Source organism: Eublepharis macularius, chromosome 4 (genome assembly GCF_028583425.1).
Source record: "Eublepharis macularius isolate TG4126 chromosome 4, MPM_Emac_v1.0, whole genome shotgun sequence".
Taxonomy (NCBI): Eukaryota; Metazoa; Chordata; class Lepidosauria; order Squamata; family Eublepharidae; genus Eublepharis; species Eublepharis macularius.
The window spans coordinates 92,883,525-92,905,965 of NC_072793.1; the positions used below are offsets into that span (position 1 = coordinate 92,883,525).

General features: G+C 42.8%; 2 protein-coding genes across 3 annotated transcripts in view; both read left to right on the top strand.

Moving 5' to 3' along the window:
- DDX41 (DEAD-box helicase 41) overlaps positions 1 to 11,803 on the top strand; it is a 26,562-nt gene extending 14,759 nt beyond the window's left edge. Inside the window, exons 3-17 of the mRNA XM_054976811.1 lie at positions 592 to 751; positions 835 to 909; positions 1,178 to 1,238; positions 1,975 to 2,111; positions 3,037 to 3,109; positions 4,345 to 4,498; positions 4,637 to 4,773; positions 5,726 to 5,888; positions 7,172 to 7,303; positions 7,797 to 7,868; positions 8,021 to 8,117; positions 9,196 to 9,345; positions 9,592 to 9,663; positions 9,994 to 10,104; positions 10,487 to 11,803. Of these exons, the coding sequence (XP_054832786.1) occupies positions 592 to 751; positions 835 to 909; positions 1,178 to 1,238; positions 1,975 to 2,111; positions 3,037 to 3,109; positions 4,345 to 4,498; positions 4,637 to 4,773; positions 5,726 to 5,888; positions 7,172 to 7,303; positions 7,797 to 7,868; positions 8,021 to 8,117; positions 9,196 to 9,345; positions 9,592 to 9,663; positions 9,994 to 10,104; positions 10,487 to 10,623 (1,731 nt within the window). The 3' untranslated portion in view covers positions 10,624 to 11,803. The remainder of the gene's footprint in view (positions 1 to 591; positions 752 to 834; positions 910 to 1,177; positions 1,239 to 1,974; positions 2,112 to 3,036; positions 3,110 to 4,344; positions 4,499 to 4,636; positions 4,774 to 5,725; positions 5,889 to 7,171; positions 7,304 to 7,796; positions 7,869 to 8,020; positions 8,118 to 9,195; positions 9,346 to 9,591; positions 9,664 to 9,993; positions 10,105 to 10,486) is intronic.
- Positions 11,464 to 21,125, top strand: DOK3 (docking protein 3). Of its 2 annotated transcripts, XM_054976814.1 has the most exons (5): positions 11,464 to 11,520; positions 14,644 to 14,934; positions 17,661 to 17,751; positions 19,060 to 19,232; positions 20,020 to 21,125. In XM_054976814.1, the coding sequence occupies exons 1-5, from the start codon at positions 11,464 to 11,466 to the stop codon at positions 20,830 to 20,832; spliced, it is 1,425 nt and encodes a 474-aa protein (XP_054832789.1). In that variant the 3' UTR covers positions 20,833 to 21,125. The 2 variants fall into 2 exon arrangements, with proteins under 2 accessions (XP_054832789.1, XP_054832788.1); XM_054976813.1 differs by lacking the exon at positions 11,464 to 11,520 and having other exon boundaries at positions 13,880 to 14,934.
- The last annotated feature ends 1,316 nt before the right edge of the window (positions 21,126 to 22,441 follow it).

The following is a 22,441-nucleotide window of genomic DNA, read 5'->3' on the forward strand; positions in this document are numbered from 1 at the left end:
ACATGTTTTCATACTCTCCCCCCGCCGCACAACAGCTCTGATTCTCATCATTAGCCCTCTGCCCTCTCAAAAGAAAAGCAGTTTCTTCTCAACTCTGATTTCTTTCTGGACAATGGTGATAGTGCTAAAAAAAAAACACCCAGGCACCACCCCCTTTTTGTAGTCCTGATTGCTTGCTGTTAGTCATTGTTTCTGTTCCTGGAAAAAAGTGAAGGTGTCATGCAGTGAATATGATTTAGTTACATGCTGCTGTCATGGAAGGCAGAATAAGGGATTCCCTTACTGTTGAGAGAGTGAACTAAACTATTCAGAAAGCCCCCTTGTTTGCCATCTGTGACATTGGTAGCCAAATCTTAATGGCTGCTTGGCAGCTTCACTTTTTTGCAGAAACAGAAGGACTGGTAATTTTTAAAGAAAAAATGGGTCTGTGAGTATAAGTACACAGACAGTGAAGGGGTGGGCATTATTAAGGAGGGGAAATTGAGAGGTTATATAGCCTTCTCCCTGAAATGTGACTTTACATGAGCTAGCAGTCCTCTGTTCCAGGTAAAGCCTTGGACTTTACCTCTTGTGTCCCTTACATATGCTCAGCTGCAAAAGCGACTGCAGATGCGCCGCAAGGGGGTGTTGGAGGAGGAACAGAGGGACAGTGGCAGTGAATATCATGGAGATGAAGATGACATTCCTCTGGGTCCACAATCAAATGTCAGCCTCCTGGACCAGCACCAGCATCTCAAGGAGAAGGCAGAAGGTAGAGCTTGCGTACTGGGGTTGGTGTGTGGATGGGGAGGAGGTTCTAGGAGGGCATAACTGACTGATCTGTAATCTTTCCAGCACGTAAAGAGTCGGCTAAAGAGAAGCAGCTGAAAGAAGAAGAGAAGATTTTGGAGAGTGTGGCAGAAGGTCGGGGTGAGTGTCAAGGAAATACTCCCTGGCTAGGGTCCATTGATATTAGACAGGAAAGTGAGGAGGAAGCTGCATGTTAGCACTCTGATTGTAAACGTAGTGGATCCCAGTGCTTCCCAGCTCTCAATGTTATGGCAAATATGGAACAGCAGTCCACAGTGCATCCATCCCTTTGCCCTGATTGTTCTTGTGCTGTGGTGGCTGCTGCTGCTGTGTGTTCCTTGGACTTATAAAGAGCTTATGTTGATACTAGTGTCTTTCTTTTCTGTAGCACTAATGTCTGTAAAGGAAATGGCAAAGGGTATCACATACGATGATCCTATTAAAACCAGGTAGGCCTCATATGCTGTTAATGCCAGTTTAATGACGCTCCAGCCTATCCAAGGTTATCTGAAGATGTGTGGCAGGAACACTTGCTAAGATCTCTGATCAAAGGCAGAGAGGTATGGATTTATCTGTAAACTGTGAATCTTTGGATTGTACCTTAGAGCCATTTTTGCTGAGATGTGATTTTTCTAAGCCCTGCCAGACTAGGGATGGTTTTGGTTAGTTGCCTTGAAGGGTTTGTAGTGGATAAATGAAAGAGATTTTTTTAAAAAACAAGTCAAGGCAGCTATGGACAGCAGTTCTGAAACTTTCTTGGTGACTGTGAACCAGAAATATGGATTCACTGTGGAACTGGAAAACCTTGCAGAGGTAGTACTGTTGTTACAGTGATTGCACATAGCTAGCTATGCTGTTCCAAAGCAAAATTAACTCCCAAAGCTATGTAACATCTTTTACTAAGATCAACCAAAGTTACACAATAATATGGGTAAGTTTTCAAGTCGCAGTTGATGAACTGTTCATCAGAATGGATATTAAGGAGACCAGTGGTGGTGTGGGGAGGAGAGGAGAAAAAAGATGTTCTCTCTCTTTGGGAGATCCTGTGAAAGGCAGGCTCAGTATAAACACAACTGTCCCTGGCTGTTGACTGTATTTGATTTCCAGCCCTCCCACTTCAGTATGAGTGGCCTCATCCTGGTGTCTTTGTTCCCTGCTGTTATTTCTTTGTATTCGCTGTACCAGCTGGAAAGCTCCCCGGTATATCCTGGCTATGTCAGAAGCACGGCACGATCGTGTGCGCAAGAAATACCACATCCTGGTGGAGGGAGAAGGCATCCCACCCCCTCTCAAGAGCTTTAAAGAGATGAAATTCCCACCAGGTAGGTGGCTACATGCATCTTTGAGGGATTTCTTTTCACATTGGTGAGTTTGGAGTTAAGAGCTCCTGGCTTTTGTTTCTCTCCAGCCAGCATGTTCTAGGGGCTGCATCTCAAGCCCCCTTTTGTATTTGGATATGCCTGCAGAATACATAATACACATGAAACATATCAGACTGAAACAGCAAAAGCATGTGTTATGTCATTTCCCCCCTCTTCTTCTAAATGATTGCAGGTAGGGGCTCAATTTGCGTTCACTTCCTACATCTACAGTAAAAGCTTTGCTATACAACATTTACCGGATACGGATGTTACTAGTTGATCAGAAGATACTTGAGCTCATTGCTGTGTCTTGCTCTCTACCTGGAAGAAACCATGGTAACCAAACCTCACACCCCTTGGAATGCTTGGCAACACCCTCTGTGCCCGGCAGGACTACTACACTTCCCCCTGAGCTGTCCTGTGCAGCAGGCCAGATGAGCAGGTCAGCAGCTTTCTAAGCATGACATTAGCCGGCAATGCTGGCTGTCAGAAGCCTTGCAGCAGATGAAGATATCAAGGCAGCAAATTGGAGAGGTGGAAATAGGGCATACATATGCCCAGAGTCATGAGTATGTGGTGGTTTGGGGTGCCATGTGATGGTTGTGAGCTGAGTTTTCTAGATAGTGAAGTGACAGATAACAAAGATTTTATTGTATTTGGCATGAAAAGCAGCCAGTAATATCTGCATGTGGTCATATTTGACATGATCTATCTGATCCATGTGTTGGTGGTTTTTTGTGCTTGGGTCTGTATAGCTGAATACAAATAGTAGAATGAGAGGTACCCAAAACGTTTGTACCTTTATGCTAGCCATATGGTGGGAAAGAGCTCTGTTTCTAGTCTGTCCTCCTTTGGCTGCTGAATCTATACCCAACTCTGTCCACAGCAATCCTGCGAGGCCTCAAAAAGAAGGGGATCCTGCAGCCAACACCCATCCAGATCCAAGGTATTCCAACGATGTGAGTACTACAGGGTTTCTTCAGCCTCCTCCTGATTGTACTTAGCCACTGCTGTGCCCTTTGCAAGCAGTATGGAGTTTTTTTATTATTCACATACACTCTCCTCACAAAAGAAGTTGCAATGAAGAAGATTAAACTGATTTACACAGATTGTTTTGGTTGTGCTAGAGCAGCGATGGCGAACCTATGGCACGCATGCCACAGCCGGCACGCAGAGCCCTCTCTGTGGGCACGCGAACCAGGGCTCATTTGGAGGCGTGGGTTTTGGCCCCGCCCACGTGATTCCTTTTCCCAGGGCTCATTTGGAGCTGGAACGCACAGGAACGGCGTTCTGGTAGAGCTGAAGAGAGGTCACGTGGGTTTTGACCCCACCCACATGATTCCTTTTCCTCCGACTGCAAGCCGAGTGGTGCTGGGCTTCAAAGGAACAGTAAGCTGCTTGGATTCCTTCTGCTCTGCTCCTTTACTTTCATTTGTGACGGCGGGGGGAGAGAGAGAGAGAGAGAGAGAGAGAGAGAGAGAGAAAATGAATGAATGAGTGCAAGGCGAGTGGTGCTGAGCTCCAAAGGAACGTAAGCTGCTTGCATTCATTCTGCTGTGCTCCTTTACTTTCATTTGTGACGGTGGTAGGGGGGGAGCTCTTTTAAGATGAAATATGTTAATTAGTTCGGACAACTATATGAGTGGTTGTTTCTAAACTAAAACCTCAGTATTCAGGTTTAATTGCGGTGTTGGCACTTTGAAACAAGTAAGTTGGTTTTGTGTTGCAGTTTGGGCACTCGGGCTCAAAAAGGTTCGCCATCACTGTGCTAGAGTCACTCATTACACACTGGAGAGTGTAAGGTGTGGGGTAAAAGCACAAGAAGCCGGTCCACAAAGGATGTCTGGGCCGTTTGCTGGGTTGAAGAGACTGACTACTGGAATTCCCATGCAGACCTGTTATAGTTTTTAAAATGCTCAGCATTTCCCAACTTTGCATTGTTGTTGACTTTGAGAGTAGAAATCTGCTCTCTCTCTCTCAAATGAAAATTCAGGTTCTCACTGTTGCTATAGTCTGCAATTCATAGCCTTTAGACTCTCTGGTTTGATGTTTTTTAATGCCAAATGTTAACAGTTTCAAAATAGCATAAGTAGGCTAACTTTGTTCCCCTACACATACACAATATATCTCTCCTATTCTACCCCACTCCTAGAATAAATAGTTGCTCTGACTCAGTACTTTATTTTCTTTGTAGCCTTTCTGGCAGAGACATGATTGGCATTGCATTCACTGGCTCTGGCAAGACTCTGGTGTTTACTCTCCCTGTTATCATGTTCTGTCTGGAGCAGGAGAAGAGGCTGCCATTTTCCAAGAGAGAAGGGCCTTACGGGCTTATCATCTGCCCCTCAGTAAGTTGCCTGATCCTTGCCATGTGCCTAATTGATCTTGTATGGATGGGGGAAACAGTTATGGCAAAAAGAAAAAGAAAAAGTTTGCGGTGCAAGCTAGGAACGTAGTTGCTGGTTAATAGGCGACTGTCTCTGCAGAGGGAGCTGGCTCGCCAGACTCACGGTATTCTGGAGTACTACTGTCGCCTGCTGCATGAGGATGGGATGCCTGCCCTGCGCTGTGCCCTATGCATTGGAGGCATGTCTGTCAAGGAGCAGATGGAGACCATCAAACAGTAAGGCTGGCATTTGAGTACAGGTTAAGTATCTAAAGTAGGGTTGAAGTTGTAGCTCCTCCTCCTCTCTAGGGTGGGTATTAAGAAAGCAGAGCCTGTGTTCATCTCCCTGCCTCATCAATTATCATAGTCCTTGCAGGTATCATAGCTGCTGTTTATTTTAGGACCTTACATCTGGAATAGGCAATACACTTCCAGAAGACCCCTTTCAAAAAAAGTTTTCTAACCAGCTACTGAACATATAAGCACATTTATATCAGCTTGTGCCTCTGATAAAGCAGTTCTCATCCTTTCTGTGGATCCAGTTATGTTATGTTTTTGCAGTTAGTGAGGAGACAGCAGGATACAGACACTTGGGGCAGGGAGTATCACAGACCTATTATTCAACTCTTTGTTCATGTGACTGTTGCCAGCATAAGACCCACCACCCCTATCTAGAGTTTCTTAGCTTGCAAAACAGAGAAGCCCTACTTACTTTTTTGACAGTGTTCTAGTATGGATATGATCCTCCTTCCCTCACTGTATCCTCACAACAATCCAGTAAGGTAGGTTAGGCTGAGAGAGAATAACTAGCCCAAGCTTATGCAGCAATTTTCATAACAGAGTAGGGACTGAATCCAGGTCTCCAAGAATGTAGTCTGATACTATAACCATTACACCATGCTGGCTGTCAGTTGAACAGAGGAGGAATCTAGGGTTGGAGAATCCTGGCCCAATTTTAATCAAAGTCTGAGGGAAATACTCTTTCAGGAAAAAAATGGGTATGAATGGTACTTAAGGCTAAAGAACCCTTCTTGTACAATCCATTTGGATTCCATAACTGCCGGGTCTTATGAATACAGCCTGGAGAAAGTGTGTTTAGCCTCTAGAGGTGAAAATTAATATGTCCTGTACCTCTGTTTAAACTGCCGGACTTGGGCTACCTCTGCAATTATGACTTCTCTTCTCACAGTGGTGTTCACATGATGGTGGCAACGCCAGGCCGCCTGATGGATCTCTTGCAGAAGAAAATGGTCAGCCTGGATGTCTGCCGCTATCTGGCACTGGATGAAGCTGATAGGATGATTGATATGGGCTTTGAGGGAGACATCCGTACCATCTTTTCCTACTTCAAGGTACCAGCCAGGGAAGCCTGTGTTCCAAACTTTATCCGGATGAATTCAGAACTTATCTGAGATTCCTTTCTGAGTCATGCATTTTTTCCCTAGTGCCAGAGGCATGGTAAATTCTCTCTCTCTCATGCCACAGTCCTCTGGCTTGTTAGATCCTTTGCTTTGCTTTTGGCTCTCTTGCAGAATTATACATTCTCCCTATCTAGGTGAAAGTTTGCAGGCAAGTGCTGTGGATGGGACTTAATTGGAGCTGGAGCTCATTGGGACTGTGCCTTGAAACTTGTTAGGCACGGATCTGCCCTGAAACGTATGAAGTAGCAACAGAGCGTGCCTTTGCTTCTCCCTCAATGTTAAGTGGCCACAGTCAGCACTTGGGGGTTTATGGGAAAGGCATTTGGATTATATGGCGTGATTACTAGGCATGCCTGAGGTCTGGCAAATCTCTTTTTAAAAATTAAGCACTAACTAGAGCATAGTGCTTGCTTATATAGTCACAAAATGTTGTGTGTCAAAAATAAGTTACTGTATGAGCCCTTCTGCTTGTTGCTGTGCAGCTGATTGTCTTAGTCATGTAAAGGGTTCTTTGTACTCGGCTGTAAGCTGACCCACGTTTTCGTTCAAGAAAAGCTGATACTATGACCTCAATAAATTATGGGAATTGAGCAATCTTTATATATATTCACATAATTTAGTGTGTCTGCTAGGAATGGCAAAGGCCTCAGTAAGGCACTAAAGCTTCCTTAGCCGCTGGAAAATGCTCTTTCTGGCCTGTTTTCACTGGCTTCTGAGGTTTTGCTAAGCATTATCTCCTGTCTTTGCAGCCATGAGGGCTTGATTTTTGAAAGAATTCTGAATTCTGTGCCTAATGAAAAATTCTCAACTTAATCAGATTTTCAGAATCGACACAGCCGTGCTTTTATAACAAGTCTCTTATCGGTACAGTTTCCAAAATCTGTTTCCAGTGATTCCAGTGATAGTATTCAAGCAAGATTCCTGGAAGCGTGGCAGTATACAAAATAATTTGGTTTTTTATTTACTTACTTTATTTATACCCCACTCTTCTCCCCAGCAGAAATGCAAAGCATCTTACATCATTCTCCTTTCCTCCATTTTATCCACATAACGATCCTGTGAGGTAGGTTAGGCTGAGAGTGTGACTAGTCCAAGGTCTCCCAGCAAGCTTCCTTGGTAGAGTGGGGATTTGAACCTAGTCTCCCAGATCCCAGTCTGACATTCTCATCATGAAACCACACTGGTGGTTCTTCTCTGTGCCATTATTCCCTTAGGGTCAGAGACAGACTCTTCTCTTCAGTGCCACCATGCCCAAGAAGATACAGAATTTTGCTAAGAGTGCGCTTGTGAAGCCCATCACAATCAATGTTGGACGTGCAGGAGCTGCCAGCTTGGATGTTATACAGGTGTGTTGCCTTCACCATCTTAAATTGGTATCTTTTATCTTCTTAAATTGTATAAATTACCCAAATGCTGATAATATTTTTATCTGTTGTACTCCTCAGAGATGCTTTTCAAAGTTCTTACCTAAGGTAGGGTAGGATCCACTTATTTTGGATATTGTGCTGTTGCTGGATTACTGTTCACTTTCTGAATTTGTGTGTGTGGACAAGACAATTATAAAGTAAATGATACCAATAGCACAACAGCGCAGTATTCAGCATTATGTGAATTCAGTCTGGTTCTCTTAATGACACTATGAGGTAGGTTAGCCTGAGAAGTATAACTTGGTCATAAACAGGCACTTAACTTCCTGGTTGCTAAGGGATCTGAAATCAAATCTCTCACCTCCTAACATAATGGTGTTCTGATCCCTAATCGATTAAACTGTGATATCATCTGCTTTTACCCCCTGCTCTTTTGTCATACTGAAAAAAGTGTTATCATCTCTCTTGTTAGGAAGTAGAATATGTGAAGGAGGAAGCCAAGATGGTGTACCTGCTTGAATGTCTACAAAAAACCCCACCGCCAGTGAGTACAGTCTCAGTAGTAGGTCATAATTTCAGAATCTTGCTTTCTTGTTCCATGATTAAGGAGGGTGAACATTGTATAGGTTGAAGAATTGAAGCAGGATTCTTTAGAACATCAACTGGAACACTGGAACCTTTTGCTTTCTTTGGCAGGTTCTTATCTTTGCTGAGAAGAAAGCTGATGTAGATGCAATCCATGAATACTTACTACTCAAAGGAGTGGAGGCTGTGGCCATTCATGGTGGTAAAGGTCAGTAAGAGTTTTACATTGAATATATTTATTCCTTTTATTTGCTGAGAGCACGTTGTGGTCAAACATGTGACTGTATGTCACAATGTGCAAAAGCAGCAGAAGGAATTCAGTCTGTAACAGAACCCTGTCTCACTATGGTTAGACTTTTTGTTTCCCCTTTCACTATTATAATGTATTGAAATTGAAAGATGCCTAATTCCAAATCGACACAGTAAGACTTCTGTTAGTTTATGGAACTGGCATCCATAGGGTGTGAGAGAGGCTAAGTTTGGTGTAGTGGTTAAGAGTGTAGGACTCTAATCTGGAGAACCGGGTTTGATTCCCCACTCCTCCACTTGAAGCCAGCTGGGTGACCTTGAGTCAGTCACAGCTTCTTGGAGCTCTCTCAGCCCCACCCACCTCAGAGGGTGTTTTGTTGTGGGGATAATAATAACATACTTTGTAAACCGCTCTGAGTGGGCATTAAGTTGTTCTGAAGGGCGGTTTATAAATTGAATGTTGTTGTTGTTGAAGTTGAAGATTAGACAAAGATCTAGAACAGCACTGATAGAGGGCCTATGGGTCTTATCTCCCACAGGTATCCTATTGCAAGCTCCATAAATAAATTAATTTCAGAGCTAGGAAGATGGTGCCCTATCAGTGCAACTTTCAGTTAATAGGACAAAAATGCAGTTGGGAGTTTGTGATTTAAAAAACAACAACAATGGCCACATGTTCATTGGGAAATTTGGCCCCGCAACCATGGTTCAGCATACTTAATTTGGGATCAGCTTTATCCTGGCATTTGGTTTTTAAATCAACTAAGGAGAGACTTTCCTCAGAGGACAAAGCCCACGAGCAGACAAATGTGTCTTTCTTGTACGTTAAAGTTGTCACTGTCAGGGTTGAAAGGCCTGCGGAACTGTTGATCCTGGGACTTCATCTCTGTGTCTGTGGGGACAATAGGCTTTTGTCTGGAGCTGTGAATAATTCTTTGCAGAATGTTAACAAAACCTTCTTGTCTTTGGTCTATAAGCTTTGTGGATGAGAGAAGCACTCTTCTGCTGCCAACTCTGTGTGTTTTTTTTTTTTGTAGACCAAGAAGAAAGGACTAAGGCCATTGAGGCCTTCCGAGATGGCAAGAAGGATGTTCTGGTTGCCACTGATGTTGCCTCCAAAGGCTTGGATTTTCCAGCCATCCAGCACGTCATCAACTATGACATGCCAGAGGAAATTGAAAATTATGGTACAAAGGCAAACATTGCAGTTAAATTTACAGTTGTGTGTGTGAGTTGCATCTAGAGCTTCCTTTGAGAAGGAGTGAAGGCTTATACCCATAGGATTCTGGTGCCTGCTGTGTGTATATATATTCCTGTGGGTTGTAAAACATGCTTGGCTAAGTCAGGATTGTTGGCTCATAGAGAATAAGATAGAGGACAGCTTCTTCCTCCACAGGTTTGCCACCTGACGTGTGTCAATATTGTTTTTCCAGTTCATCGAATTGGGCGTACAGGCCGCTCTGGGAATACTGGCATTGCCACCACATTCATCAACAAAGCCTGTGGTGAGGATCTAAAGGGAATGTGATAGAGGTTTGGCTTTGGGGGGCATAAAGAACATGGAATTGGTACCCCGTGCTGGTGGGATGGAGTCCTTGATGCTTGGGCAGCAACCGCTGAGAATTCTGCCAGAGCCATTCTCTCTTTTGAGTCATTGTTGAAAATAATAAACTGCAGGGAGCCAGGATATGGGACTTGTGGGTCTTTTGGAGTCCCTTGTTTATCAAGATGGCTACTTGCTTCTCCACAGTCTCCTCCTTCCTGTAACCAAAGCCCATTGTATTCTGTTTAAGAAGCTGGCTTGCCTCTATTCTAATTTTCCTCTTGGTCCTCAGATGAGTCGGTGCTCATGGACTTGAAGGCGCTGCTGCTGGAGGCCAAGCAGAAGGTGCCACCTGTGCTGCAGGTGCTGCATTGTGGAGATGAATCTATGCTGGATATTGGAGGTAAGGAGCTCGTAGGGAATCGGGTAGGAGGCATCAATCTTGTCTGGCTCTATACAGAAGTTTGGAGGCTTCCCAGGAGGGAGGAATGGGCATAAACTTCCTTTTACTTCTTTCAGTTCTTGTCATAATTCACTAAAAGTTAGGAAAGGTCTTATCTGGTCAGTGACCTCAAAAACGGCTAGCTAGCAGACAGTAAAATGAGTCTAGGACCAGATGCATTTTCACATGTTGTAAATTCTGTCGTCCACTTCCGCTCAAAATGACGTAAGCACAGAGAGTGCTTTTTGCCTCATGTTGCAGGCATCTCTCTGCTGCCTTTCCCCATGTTATGGATCAAGCCAAGGAGCAGAAGTTTATCTGTCTCTGCTTTTTCATCTTCTAGGAGAGCGGGGCTGTGCCTTCTGTGGGGGCTTGGGCCATCGCATCACAGACTGCCCCAAGCTGGAAGCCATGCAGACCAAGCAAGTCAGCAACATTGGACGCAAGGACTACCTGGCACACAGCTCCATGGACTTCTGAGTGCTTTTTACCATTTAGCCAGCGACAGCCAAACAGAAGGACTTTATTGTTCTTGGAAGGGCAACTTTGCTCAAATGCTGTAGTATAGTTTACTAGAGAGGCTATTTACTGGTGGAGTGGAAAAGAGAATCACTGGGGACCTACTTCCTTTTGTAAGCAGTTGCCGATTCTGCCTTAAGTTGAAGTGCTGGATATGATCACAGCCCTGTGTATCAAACTGCCATAGAGTGGGATTGCATGATAGGATGCTACATTCTACTGTTCTGCAGCTTTTTGCTTTGGCATATAGAAACAAGTGTTGTCCTATTCTTTTTAACAACTTGTGTCCTCCTAAACTGTTCAGCATCTTAATCTAGAAAATGGTGGGACGGTGCTGCAATACCCCATTGCGTCAATAAATGGAGTCATACAGGCATTGTGCAAGCATTGTGCCCCTAAGCAAGTGGCCCTGAAATGGAGGTGGGAAGCAGGGGCTGAGTGGGTAGACTTCTGTCTGACTCCAAGAGCAGTTTCATAAGTTTATGTACACCCTCTCTGCTGTGAAAGTCAGCCCTTCTCTGCATGATACCACCTGGTTGTTTTCAGCCTCCTCTCTGTTGCTTCTTATGCAAAAAAGGAGGGCATGCTCAGTAAGTCAGAAGTCCTCTGGGAGTCACTCTCAACTGTCCTCAGCTTGCTGCGACTCCCTGTTTTGCATGAAGGCCCCAAAAGAGGAAGTTAGCAGGGAGAGGAAGTCAACCATGCTATCATATATACTGACTCATTCCTGTGGCAGCCACAACCGCTCGTTGTCTGCAGCAGTCTGCTTCATTGGGCTGCTGCCAGTTGGGAGCCTGCCCCATGGAGTGCCCTGTGAAGGATGGGATTCTGTATATCCAACATGTCAAATTTGGGAAGGTAAAGAGGGGTGTGTAGAGGAGGGAAGGGCTGTGGGCAGGAAATCCAGGGGCTTCTGTGAGTCCCTACGTATTCAAGGGAGTGGTGTCATAGTAGTATCCTAGTGCTGGCTATGGTGTCTCTAGGGCTTGAGCTCCTGAGTAGCAGTTGAAGCCCACAGTAGCTGTCATGACTCCGGGTCTGTTTCTCACCTATGTTATTTTCCTCAGATTACTGGATTTTTTTGTTTATAACCAATGTTCTGTCATCTGTGTGTGTAAATAAATTCAGTATGTTAAAATGGCACAGTATGTGAATTGAGAGGTATACCCAAAGAATGTGGGTGGGGTGTGTGTGTGAGGGGTGTACAGCATTTGTAAATGTTTGTGCTGCCTGGTCCTGTAGTATTATGCATTTGAATGTGGCATTATGGCATTTGAATGTGTGAATACTCTAGCTGGTACTGGAAGTGAAGAGATTACTTGGCTCAGTCCACCATGCTGTGTCCTGTCTCTTATGCCTGGGGGTTGGCGGTTTGGATATCTCTACTTAGTTGTCTGTTGTGCTGCAGGTGCCAGTTAATAACCAAGCCGAAGTTTCAGACTCCCTAAGGGTACAGTTGCCTGTGGGGACAGAGCTTGCAGTGGTGCCTACCATGTGAAACGGATATGTGGTGTGAGAAGAAATGGCTCAGTGGCTCTCATTTTCGGTCACCTGCCTTAGAGCTGAGCTGACAAATGTGAAATTTCAACATTTATGCTCAAAGAGCATTCTAACAATTTGAGGATGTACAGCTTTGCTTTAAAAATGTAGCATTTATATAGCAGGGTGCAAATATACAAATAACTCAATTTATACTGGGCTAGATCCTGTAGCTGTGTGAGCAAAAAGCCTAACTTTTCCCCAGCAATGCCTGTGATCACTAAAAAGGTGATGCTGAGGGGGAGGGGGAGTTGTGGGGGTGTCCAAAAAGCCACCAAACATGGGCAGCTACAGTTAAGAGGGGGATGCAGGCACCATCATTCCCCGCCCTTCTCACAACAGCAGAGCCTCTTCCATCAAAGCAGGAGAGAGATAGGATCACCAAATTGTCTCTGTAATCCTTGCAGCAACCCCATAAAGTAGGCCAGTATTTTTATCTCTATATTGCAAAAGCCACTTAGTGAGCTTATGGTTGAGAGGACATCTGAGCAGAGGATTTCGTTCTTGCTGCGTTTTCTTTTACCTGGATGTTACATCACCTAAGAAATTTTATTCCAGAACTCCCTTTCCATATCTGTAGCTTGGTTATGACAAATGGTAACTGGAAAGTAAGGAATGAAGGTAATATAACTGTTGCATATTTGGCTGTGAATTGATCAGCCTTTATTGCTGACCTCCTGTCTTGTTTGTTATGAACTGCACAACAAATCTATCTTATGGAAGTGGTTTTAACCTGCAGTGAACCCCATGCATACTGGTGAGGTGCCATTCTTTCTCTTGTCTGAATTAGCAGAAGATAAAAGCAGGCAGGATATCAGTCTAGTAAGCCTTCCTTGGTACTTGCTGGTACATTACTTCCAAGTCCCTTTGATCTCCAAAATGTATAGGAGGAGGTAGTTGGAACACCAGCTCTGGTACTGCCAGGTATTTCTTATGTTCCCTGTGCTGTCAAAACCTTAACTTATAGTTCTGGCTATTGCAACTCTGTACATATCAAAGAAATTGTAAGCTACCATATTGGTCCTAAGTAACTCCCCCCGAAAAAAGAGAGAAAATCCCTGTAATACCTTTTATAAGGACCAACCAAAATGACAAATGATTTCACCAGGACTCTTCATCAGGCTGAATGGTACAAAAAGGGGAGGAGAGACATGTTTCAGGTCACAACTTTAAGATGTGGGTCTTGTCAACATCTTGTGTAAAACATCTAGCAGAAATGGAGATTCAAAGTATTGCCTGCTTAACATTTTCCAGGATATTGACCAGACTCTGGCCTTGAGATCATGATGACCTGAGGCATATCCCCACCTTTATTTTTATAATATCCAGCCTGATAAAGAGTTCTGGTGAACTTAAAAGCTTGCACGCTTTTTTGTCATTTTCATTGGTCCTAGTAAAAGCATACAAAATGGGTTTTGTTCTTGCGTTTGTCCCTGACAAAGAAATCTGAATGCCATATTGTGGTGAGTGAGAATTCACCAACTGGCTAGGATTTGCAGTAGTCTGCCACTGTTTTTTAGTAGCCGACTTGGCTTTCTCACTTTCTGAACCACAAAGTTTACTGCTTTAGTACCATCTTCTCAGTGGGGGAGTTGTACCAGGGATGAGTTTGAGGGGGTGCAAAAGCGTCGCACCTGCTCCCATCCAATCCATGCTATTGATGCTGCATTCAAACACAAAATGAAGCTTCTTTTGAAAGAGGCATTCCCTTCCTGTTGATGACAGCTTTTTAAAAATTCATTAATCTTGTAGTGGAATATATTGGAGCCTTTCCCTACCGGTCACCACCAGCAATTGGGTGGCTGCATTTGTAGCATTCAAGTGGACTTCAAAGCTGGGAAACTGGAATGTATTTGAATACAGTTGTGAAAAGAATTGATAAGGAATGGAAAGGGGCAGTGATTGATGTTAGCCTTGAACCACCAAAGGCCCATGAGTGGTAGCTCACTAAAACCACTATCCAGTGGTAGTTTTACATCGTCCTCTCTGAGGTTTGCATTAGACCACTGTCCATTTTCAGGCTCCTCTGCACATCCACAAGGTTGATAAACCTGGTTTAAAACATACTTAAAAGCTGGGATTTCCTAAGGGGGAGGAGAACACTAACTACTTTGTGAGATTCATGTACTTTTGTGACAATCCCATAAATACATGAAATATAGGCAGAACAATTACGATACACAGTAAAAAGTTGCAAAGGTGTACTTTGGTGTAATCCCAAAACCTATATAATGACGCCTGTGATTCTTGGGACTGAACCATCCCATGAACTTCTTGCCCAGAGTAGGGCAACTAGCTAAGACACATGCGATCTCCAAATTTTCTGTTCCCAGTAGTGCTGCCAGCAGATCCGTTCCTCTGTGCAGACTTAGTTTTACAGATTCTTGTTACTCTATGCATATTGCTAACTGTATGCTGTTAATTCCTTGTTCCCTCTCACAGAAGCTTTGGAGGAAAGTGTGGGCCCAGCTCTTTGCTGATAGCCCCTCTGGTGTTGCGCGACTCGAGTACTTTGAAACACGTGAAGGCGTTGCAGCAGAGAAGGCAACTCTGCGCAAGGGTGACTGCAAAGTGATCCGCCTCTCAGACTGTGTCTCTGTGGAACGGGCTGGTGAACACAGTTCACCCAAGGACACAGCGCCCTTCTACTTGCGCATGATGGCACGCAACTACATTATGGCAGCAGAAGAACCAGATGACTGGATAGAGTGTGTCTGCCAGCTGGCTTTTCAGGTACAGACACAGTAACATCTTCATTCAACAGGGTTGCCCCTGAGCTTCACAGAACCACAAGGAGATTCCTCTTGCCCTCATGTCAAGCATGTAAGACCTGATAGAGCAGCCAACATTCAGCTGAGAAGCTTCTTTCAGAGTTTTCCTATTATTCTCGGGCCTTTTCATTGCACTGCTGAGAGTGCACTTAATTCAAGTGCTATTTTTATTTTTAAATAATTTTGTGTTTGGGAACAGAGGTGGTCCTGAATGGAATGGTATGCATAATCCTGCAAACAGCACCATGCTGCAGTTCTGCCCTAGCCCTGCTTTCCATCACATATACTGAAGACTGATCAATAAACCAGCTGACTCTGGACAGACCGGATAATAAAACAGAACCCTAGCAGCACCTTAAAGGCTAACAACATTTATACCAGCATGACCTTTTGTGAGTTAGGTACTATTAAGAGGAAATCATTAATGATTTCATAGTATCTGAAGAAGTGAGCTCTGATTCACAACAGCTCATGCTGAAATACACTTTAGTCTTTAAAGGTGTCGCTGGACTTCTCTTTCTCTCCCTCTTTTTTTTTTTTTTTGCCACAACAGACTAACGCTGCTTCCCCTCTGCAATTAGGAAAGATAACAGATAGCCTAGGCCAGGCTACAAGGAAGAGGTAGGAAAGCATCTTAAGGAATGTTTTACTCTGTGAATCCAACCCAGCTTGGTCTCTGTGTCAGATATTTCTCTTCTTTGTTCTTTCACAAGTCATTTGCAACCTATTCCTAAATCATACTATTAATGAGTTAGGAATAGGCTGTAATAGTCCAAATGATTTCAGTAGGACTTGTTTCCAAGTAGACATATAATATGAAAAATGTTACAGCTTTTTAAAATTAGTTCTGCCTGTCACATCCCCAAGAATAAGAAGAATTCTAGAGGCTACCTTCTGACCAGAACTGTAGTATGCCAAATGAGATGATGAAATTATGTTCTTTGCACATGAAAGTCCCTCCATTAAATTCATTTATATGGGAAAATAAAGTTTACTATCTAGAGAAAAAGGAAAAATGTTTGGCAGTACTATATGTGTCTTTATCACCAAACTATCAACTAGTCATAATTAATACTATGCATGGGATTCTAGAAAAAATATTCCCTAAGTTTCATTTAAATGTTTCCATTAAATGCTATTTTAGGGCTGAACCCAAAAGATAAAGACATTCTATTTAATTAAAGCATAGTGCTGATAACATTATTAAATATTTATGCTAAGCATAAGAAATGCATCTGTCCAGTACATCACCTATATCTTCAGTGATTTTTGATATTAACTTTAATATATATGCTGTGTTGGGCAATTTTACTAACTAGGAGATGTATGGAATATATACATTTATGAGCTGGATTAAATTCGGACAAATTAAACATTATATTTCTCTTCAGGAACAAATGGAAGATTGTACACTACTACTCTTCAAATACCTTTAAATAAACTATTATTTGAATAAATGGATTAGGATGCTGGAAGGTGCATTTTTAACTAAGAAGGAAACTATAATGATCACAAAAAGTACCACATCCTCTGTCACAGATACACCAAAATGCGTAGAGCTAGCTGTGACTGTTTAAATATGAGGAAACTATTCAAATATGAGGAAAAGATTTACAGTAGTGTCTAATTGTGAGCAAAAACTGACAGTGCCTAATTTGGTTCTGAGGGACAGTCACTATAACATTTGTATATAACCCCTCAAAGAATAACTAAAGTCTATTAAATTCCTGTAATGTGTTGGAAATGCAGTGGAGAGAAAATAGATTTTTGTCATTGCTAATGCCGTTGAAAAGATTTTTTGGATAAACTCATCATGAGTATGTTGAACAAAATCCTCAGTGAATTTGTCTATAACTCCTAAAATTTGTTTGACATTTCTGAAAGGATCAATAGTTAAAAAAAAAGAAACAGCCAGTATATTGGACTATAGAGGTGGCTAGGATTCTCCTTACAAAACCATGGAAATCTAAAGATACACTAAGGATTAGAAGCGTGCTCTATAAAAATGTTGCAATCTTGCAAATATGAACAAAATATCATGGTTCATGGGGATTTAGGAAGAGGGCAAAAGAATCTGGGGGTGGGAATTTGATTTGGTTTAAAAATTATTGGAATTACAAACTTTCTAATGTTAATGTATTTCCCTTTTCTGTGTTGTGATTAATTGTTCTGCTAAATTATGAGTAACTGCAATATCTGATGATTAATCTGAACTTTATACTATTTGGGCTTTTTATTGCTGTAATGTTTCTATTTATAATTTTTAAAAAGAAAGGAGGATGATTGTTACCCAACATATATTAGAACTGAGGCTGATGGAAAAGACTCCTCCAAGGAAATATTTTATTTATACAGCACCCGCCAGGTTCTTTATGAAATGAAAGTTAATTAGGTCCTTGCCTCACTGGCTTGCAATCGGATATGAGACATAGGAGAAGGGGGAAGAAGGATGGGGATATTGGTGACTTCAGTGGTTAATAGAAATAATCAGGTTTGGAGTGAATAATTCTGATTTGCTACGTTAAAACATGAATAGAGCAAGAGTTTATGGAAATCATCCTAAATTCAGGTTGTCAGGGAGATAAACAAATATAGAGACAAGAGCTGTAGCCACCTTTGTTTCTATACTATTTATAATGTCTGAAATACTGTTCTTATCACATCTTCTCTTTGCTGTGGTGCTTGCAGAGAATGCCTGCTTCATCAAGCACAGCTGGAAGTAGCCTCAAGCCAAAGGCCCAAATGGAGGAGAATGTCATCTACTCCTCCTGGCAGGAAAGTATGTATATTCAATTTATTGGGCTCCACAGGTGGAGTGAAAAAGCTAATCCCAGGGGCTTGAAAGACATGAAACTAGTTGCTTGAGGGGCTAGCTTTGAGTGGTAGCAGGTTGAATGGAATCCATTTTAGTAAAATACAGCCGTGTGAGGCACTTTGCTGCTGCTGAGAATGTCATGTGGGTACCAATTTTCTGGTCATAGCTGGCCCAAGACAATTTCTGTTCAGAAAATCCAAATGTGACCTCCATGGCAGTAAAAATAAAATCAAGAATTTGATTGCAACAGACAAACCATCTCCCCTCCTCTTCCGTAGTGAATCCACAGCTGAGGTGATTTTAAACTAGTTTTCCAAGTTTCTAATAATTGGACTTACTCGGCTCTCTTTAGGTTATGGTTTATATCCCAAGAATGTTTTTCATGCCTGTTAAGAATTTCTTTTTAGCATGTGTGTGTGTGTGTGTGAGAGAGAGAGAGAGAGAGAGAGAGCAAGAGAGAGAGAGAGATGCCCTCAAAAGGAAAGGCAGTTGGAGACAAAACACTGCAACATGGATACAAAATAGCTATTTCTGAGAACAATGTTTCTTATAAAATGCTATTAATCTTTGGAATGACTGTGAGTTCATAATGATGCTCCATAACGCTTTGTGGAACAGAGGATGCTTGTTCAAAGGAACAGAGGGATTCTAATATAAATACAAGTCCTGACAATTGCACACTTTGTAGAGAAGAGAGTATAGTTGATGGGCCAGATCCCAAAGGTTTCTTGGTTTAATTTGATAGATGCTGCAGTTGTCTCTAGCAAACTCTAGTCATGGTTATAGGCAAATCCCAGAAGAACAAAGAAAATATGAGATGTGAGGATATCCTTGAAAGAGTAATGAGAAAATGAGAAATAACCAGAGCTGAATGGATTCTTCACAGCAAAAAATAATCAGAATTCTGAACAGGATTCCCTGTGATACTTCAGAGCTCTATGCACAGCAATTTGTCCCTCTTCTTCTGCAGAAGAAGAATAAATAGTACAATGTATAACAAAATCAAAAAGAGTCCAGTAGCACCTTTAAGACTAACCAACTTTATTGTAGCATAAGCTTTCGGGAATCACAGTTCTCTTTGTCAGATGCATAATGTATAACAGTAATTCTTACCACAGACAACAATCTGTATAAATGATGTAGTTTTCCTTGATAAAGAATTATTTGTTTTTAAAATGCTGAGTAAACAGAGCCATTGGAATAGCTTAAAATCAAGCTAAAAGCCAGGACATCTATAACACTTGATTTCTTGCAATATCTTTTTATCAACAGCTTGTGAATTCCCAGTGGTAGTGTTCCATACAGAGGCTTCTTCCAGGTGTGGCCTGAAAGGGAATTACCTGCTAGTGACTTTATCTGAACACTTGGAGCTGAAGGACTCACAATCTGGGAAAACACTTTATACCTGGCCTTATGCTTTCCTCCGACGATTTGGCCAGGACAAGGTATGTGGCTTCTTCCTCCTTGTTGCTGCCTGAGCCCCCAGTGCTAGCAGGTTAGGGTGCTCACCTTGCCTAGGACAGAAAACATCAGTCTCCTATTGACTACTCTGAGGAGTAGTAAAAACTGCAGAGGACATCTTGTCCTGCAACCAGTGTGCAGAGACTGCCATAGCTCTCAGTGGATGTTAAGCACCAGTTATGCCTGGAGGCAAATAATCAGTTCTGTAGAAAAGAATTGATAGAGCTATCCTATACCTCACCTGATACTTGCTATGTGAAATGTACCTCCCTGAAGATGCATAGGCAGTTGTTAAGGGCAAGTTTCATGCTAAAGTTTCCACCAGTTTCGGTCTGCATTTGGATTGTTCTGTGTGTTGAAATGGTCGTATTTCCATTTTTTTCCAGTCAGAGGAACAGATAAAGTGCACACATGCATGCATTCATTTTGACTGTATTGGTAGCAAATTTATTTCTCCCCCTCCCCACCGCCTCTTTTGATTCCTCTGTTTTATACTGATAAGACTCAAATGGAACTGTTCCATTTGTAGGGGCCATAATTCAATTGAATACGTGCTGTGCATATAAAGGATATCAGATCCAATCCCTGCTACCACCAGAAATAAAGACCTTTGCCTGTGTGGACCAGAGATCTGACTCAGTAGTCGGTCTGTGATGCAAATTAGCATTGCCAGAATTTCTTTTACATGTTCTTGGAGAAACTTGGAGAGATTCATGTCGCCTTAAGAGAATACCTCTTCTCTCTCCCCCCCCCCCCCCCCGTCCTCCCCAGACCGTGTTCTCTTTTGAGGCAGGGCGCCGTTGCGATTCAGGAGAAGGCCTCTTTACTTTTAACACCATTCGGGCTGCAGAGATCTACAGGATTGTCTCAGCTGCCATAGACCACCAAAAAGCCACTCTTCTTGAAGCAGAAAAGAAACCTGGGATTTCCCCAGTCCAAGACTGTATGCAGAAGTCGGGAGACTGGTCATGGCCCACCACCACGGAGAGCCTGGAGGAGATGTATGCAGGAACTCCAAAGGCACTTGTGGAAATGAGACTCCCAGCTGTGCCTGTTAATGATAGCCATTCTGTTTCCCCAGAAATGGGGACTCCAGAGCCACCCATCATCTATGCCTCTATTGGCAAGAGCTTACCACTCTTATTCCAGCCCTGGGCTGAAACAGAATCCAAGGAGCATGTAGGGCAGCTCTCAGACCATCTCTATGAGAACCTGTGTGCTCGAGAGCAACATACCTTCTCTCCAAGTCCTCCTAACCTCACTTACAGAGATTCCTCGGAGGGCAGGAACAACAATCCATCGCCCATCTATGACAACAGTCCTGCTATGACAACATGCTCAAGTAGTCATCCTGGCATGAGCCCCAGTGTAGAGGCTGATTCTTTCTCAGAAAGCCAGTACCACCACTTGCTGCTTTGTCAGGTGACAGAGGGTAAAGTTGAAGGTGAAGGGGAGTCCCTGGTTAATCCTAAACCAAAAACTAGAGGAACTGCTGCTTTGAAGCACAAATTGGTCTCCTTGTTGAGCAGAGATGGAGGAGTGAAGACATCTGGCAAGAACACTAGTCCTGTGGACAAATTGTAACGAGCCCTTCAGCTGCAGGGGACCCACACCGTAGGGCATGAATGTCTTCCATTCATTTCCCCCCCTGTGCATTATTATCCTTGAAGACTTGACAGGAATAGTCTTTGATCTACAGTCTCTTAGAACAGATTGTGGTGGCTTGGGGACAAGGTAAACTGAAAGCCCCTCTCTTCAACTGAATCATTCTTGGATAGTTAAAGATGGGAGTGATTCTAGCTGGGTCAATGGATATAAAGGAACCTGAAAAACTTGGATGGATATGTATTTTTTTCCCTTTGTGTCTCAATAAATGATGTTTCTCATGCTATCAGCTATGGTCTTGATTATGTCCATCATCTGCGGAAAATAATGTATTGGATTCTGCTTGGGTCTACTCTTGGTTCTTTCTTTATATTTTTATTTGAACAGCTGTATCTACTATGGTGCTAAACAGGCCTGGCATTCTCCAGGGTACTTATCTGCATACTACATTACTGTGTGTTTATGTAATATGGTGGTGGGGGGGGGGATAGTTCAGCGGAAGAAAACACATGTTTGTGTGTCCTGAGTTCAGTCTTTGGCATCTCAGGTAGCAGGGGAAGGGAAAGAATTTTGTCTGCCTGAGAACTTGGAGAGTTGCTTCCATATTAAACAATACTGAGATCCATGGATTAATGCCCTGGCTCAGTATAAGCCAGTCAGAGAGAGAGAGAGATTTAAGATCTTAGGTAGGTGTGGATCCTTCACTATATTGTGGTTGATTTGCCGTATCCTGTTTCCACCAGAGGGCAATATATCCCTTGCATCTGATCAATTGTTAGCTTGCTTCAGCAATGATCCTAGAGAAACACCTTAGGGCTTGCCACTGACTGGCCATTCTGGTGTGAATTGTTGTTACATACAAAATGGTGCAGTTGTAGCCTGATTGTATGCTATTGTAAGGAGGGTAGCCACCATTTCCTATTTTTTGTAAAGAGATAATTCCACAATTTAAATAGCGGAATGAGAGGCAACACAGCTGGATTCCAGTTTCCAGTTTCTTTCATCTCATCTTCAAATACTTGTAATTTGACAATTGATCAGATATAATCTTGTACTAGTTTTCCTGGAGAGTGTGAGGCATAAATATTATTAACAGAATAGATTCTATAAACTGTATGGTGCAAATGGGTCAATGTTTTAAGTAGGGTTGAGTCATCTGTTGGTTAAACAGGACATGTCTCAGAAACCATCACTATGTGTGGGGTGGGGGTGGGGTATAGAATGGTGTCTAATTGAGTGGAGGGGTGCTGATGTTGTGTGGAGCATAGTGAAAGTCAGTTATGCTTTATTATCTGGTGCTCATTGAAAGGAGCTCTATGTGTAAGTTACAGTGGGTTGGATTCAACAATCTGTCAGCAGGTGTTGACAGATGTGGATCTTTCTCTTCCCCCAGTGGTCCTTTCCTACCCCTGGAAGATCACAGGATCCTCATAGACCAATAGTCACATAGGTTGAGAGGCTGCACTGAGGACTCAAAATGGGCTGAAGTCACTGCTTCTTTTCTTCAATGGGGCTTTATGGGATTTGTGCTGGAACAAGCTTGATGTTTCCTATAGAACCTCATATAAACTTCCATGGATCAGTGCCC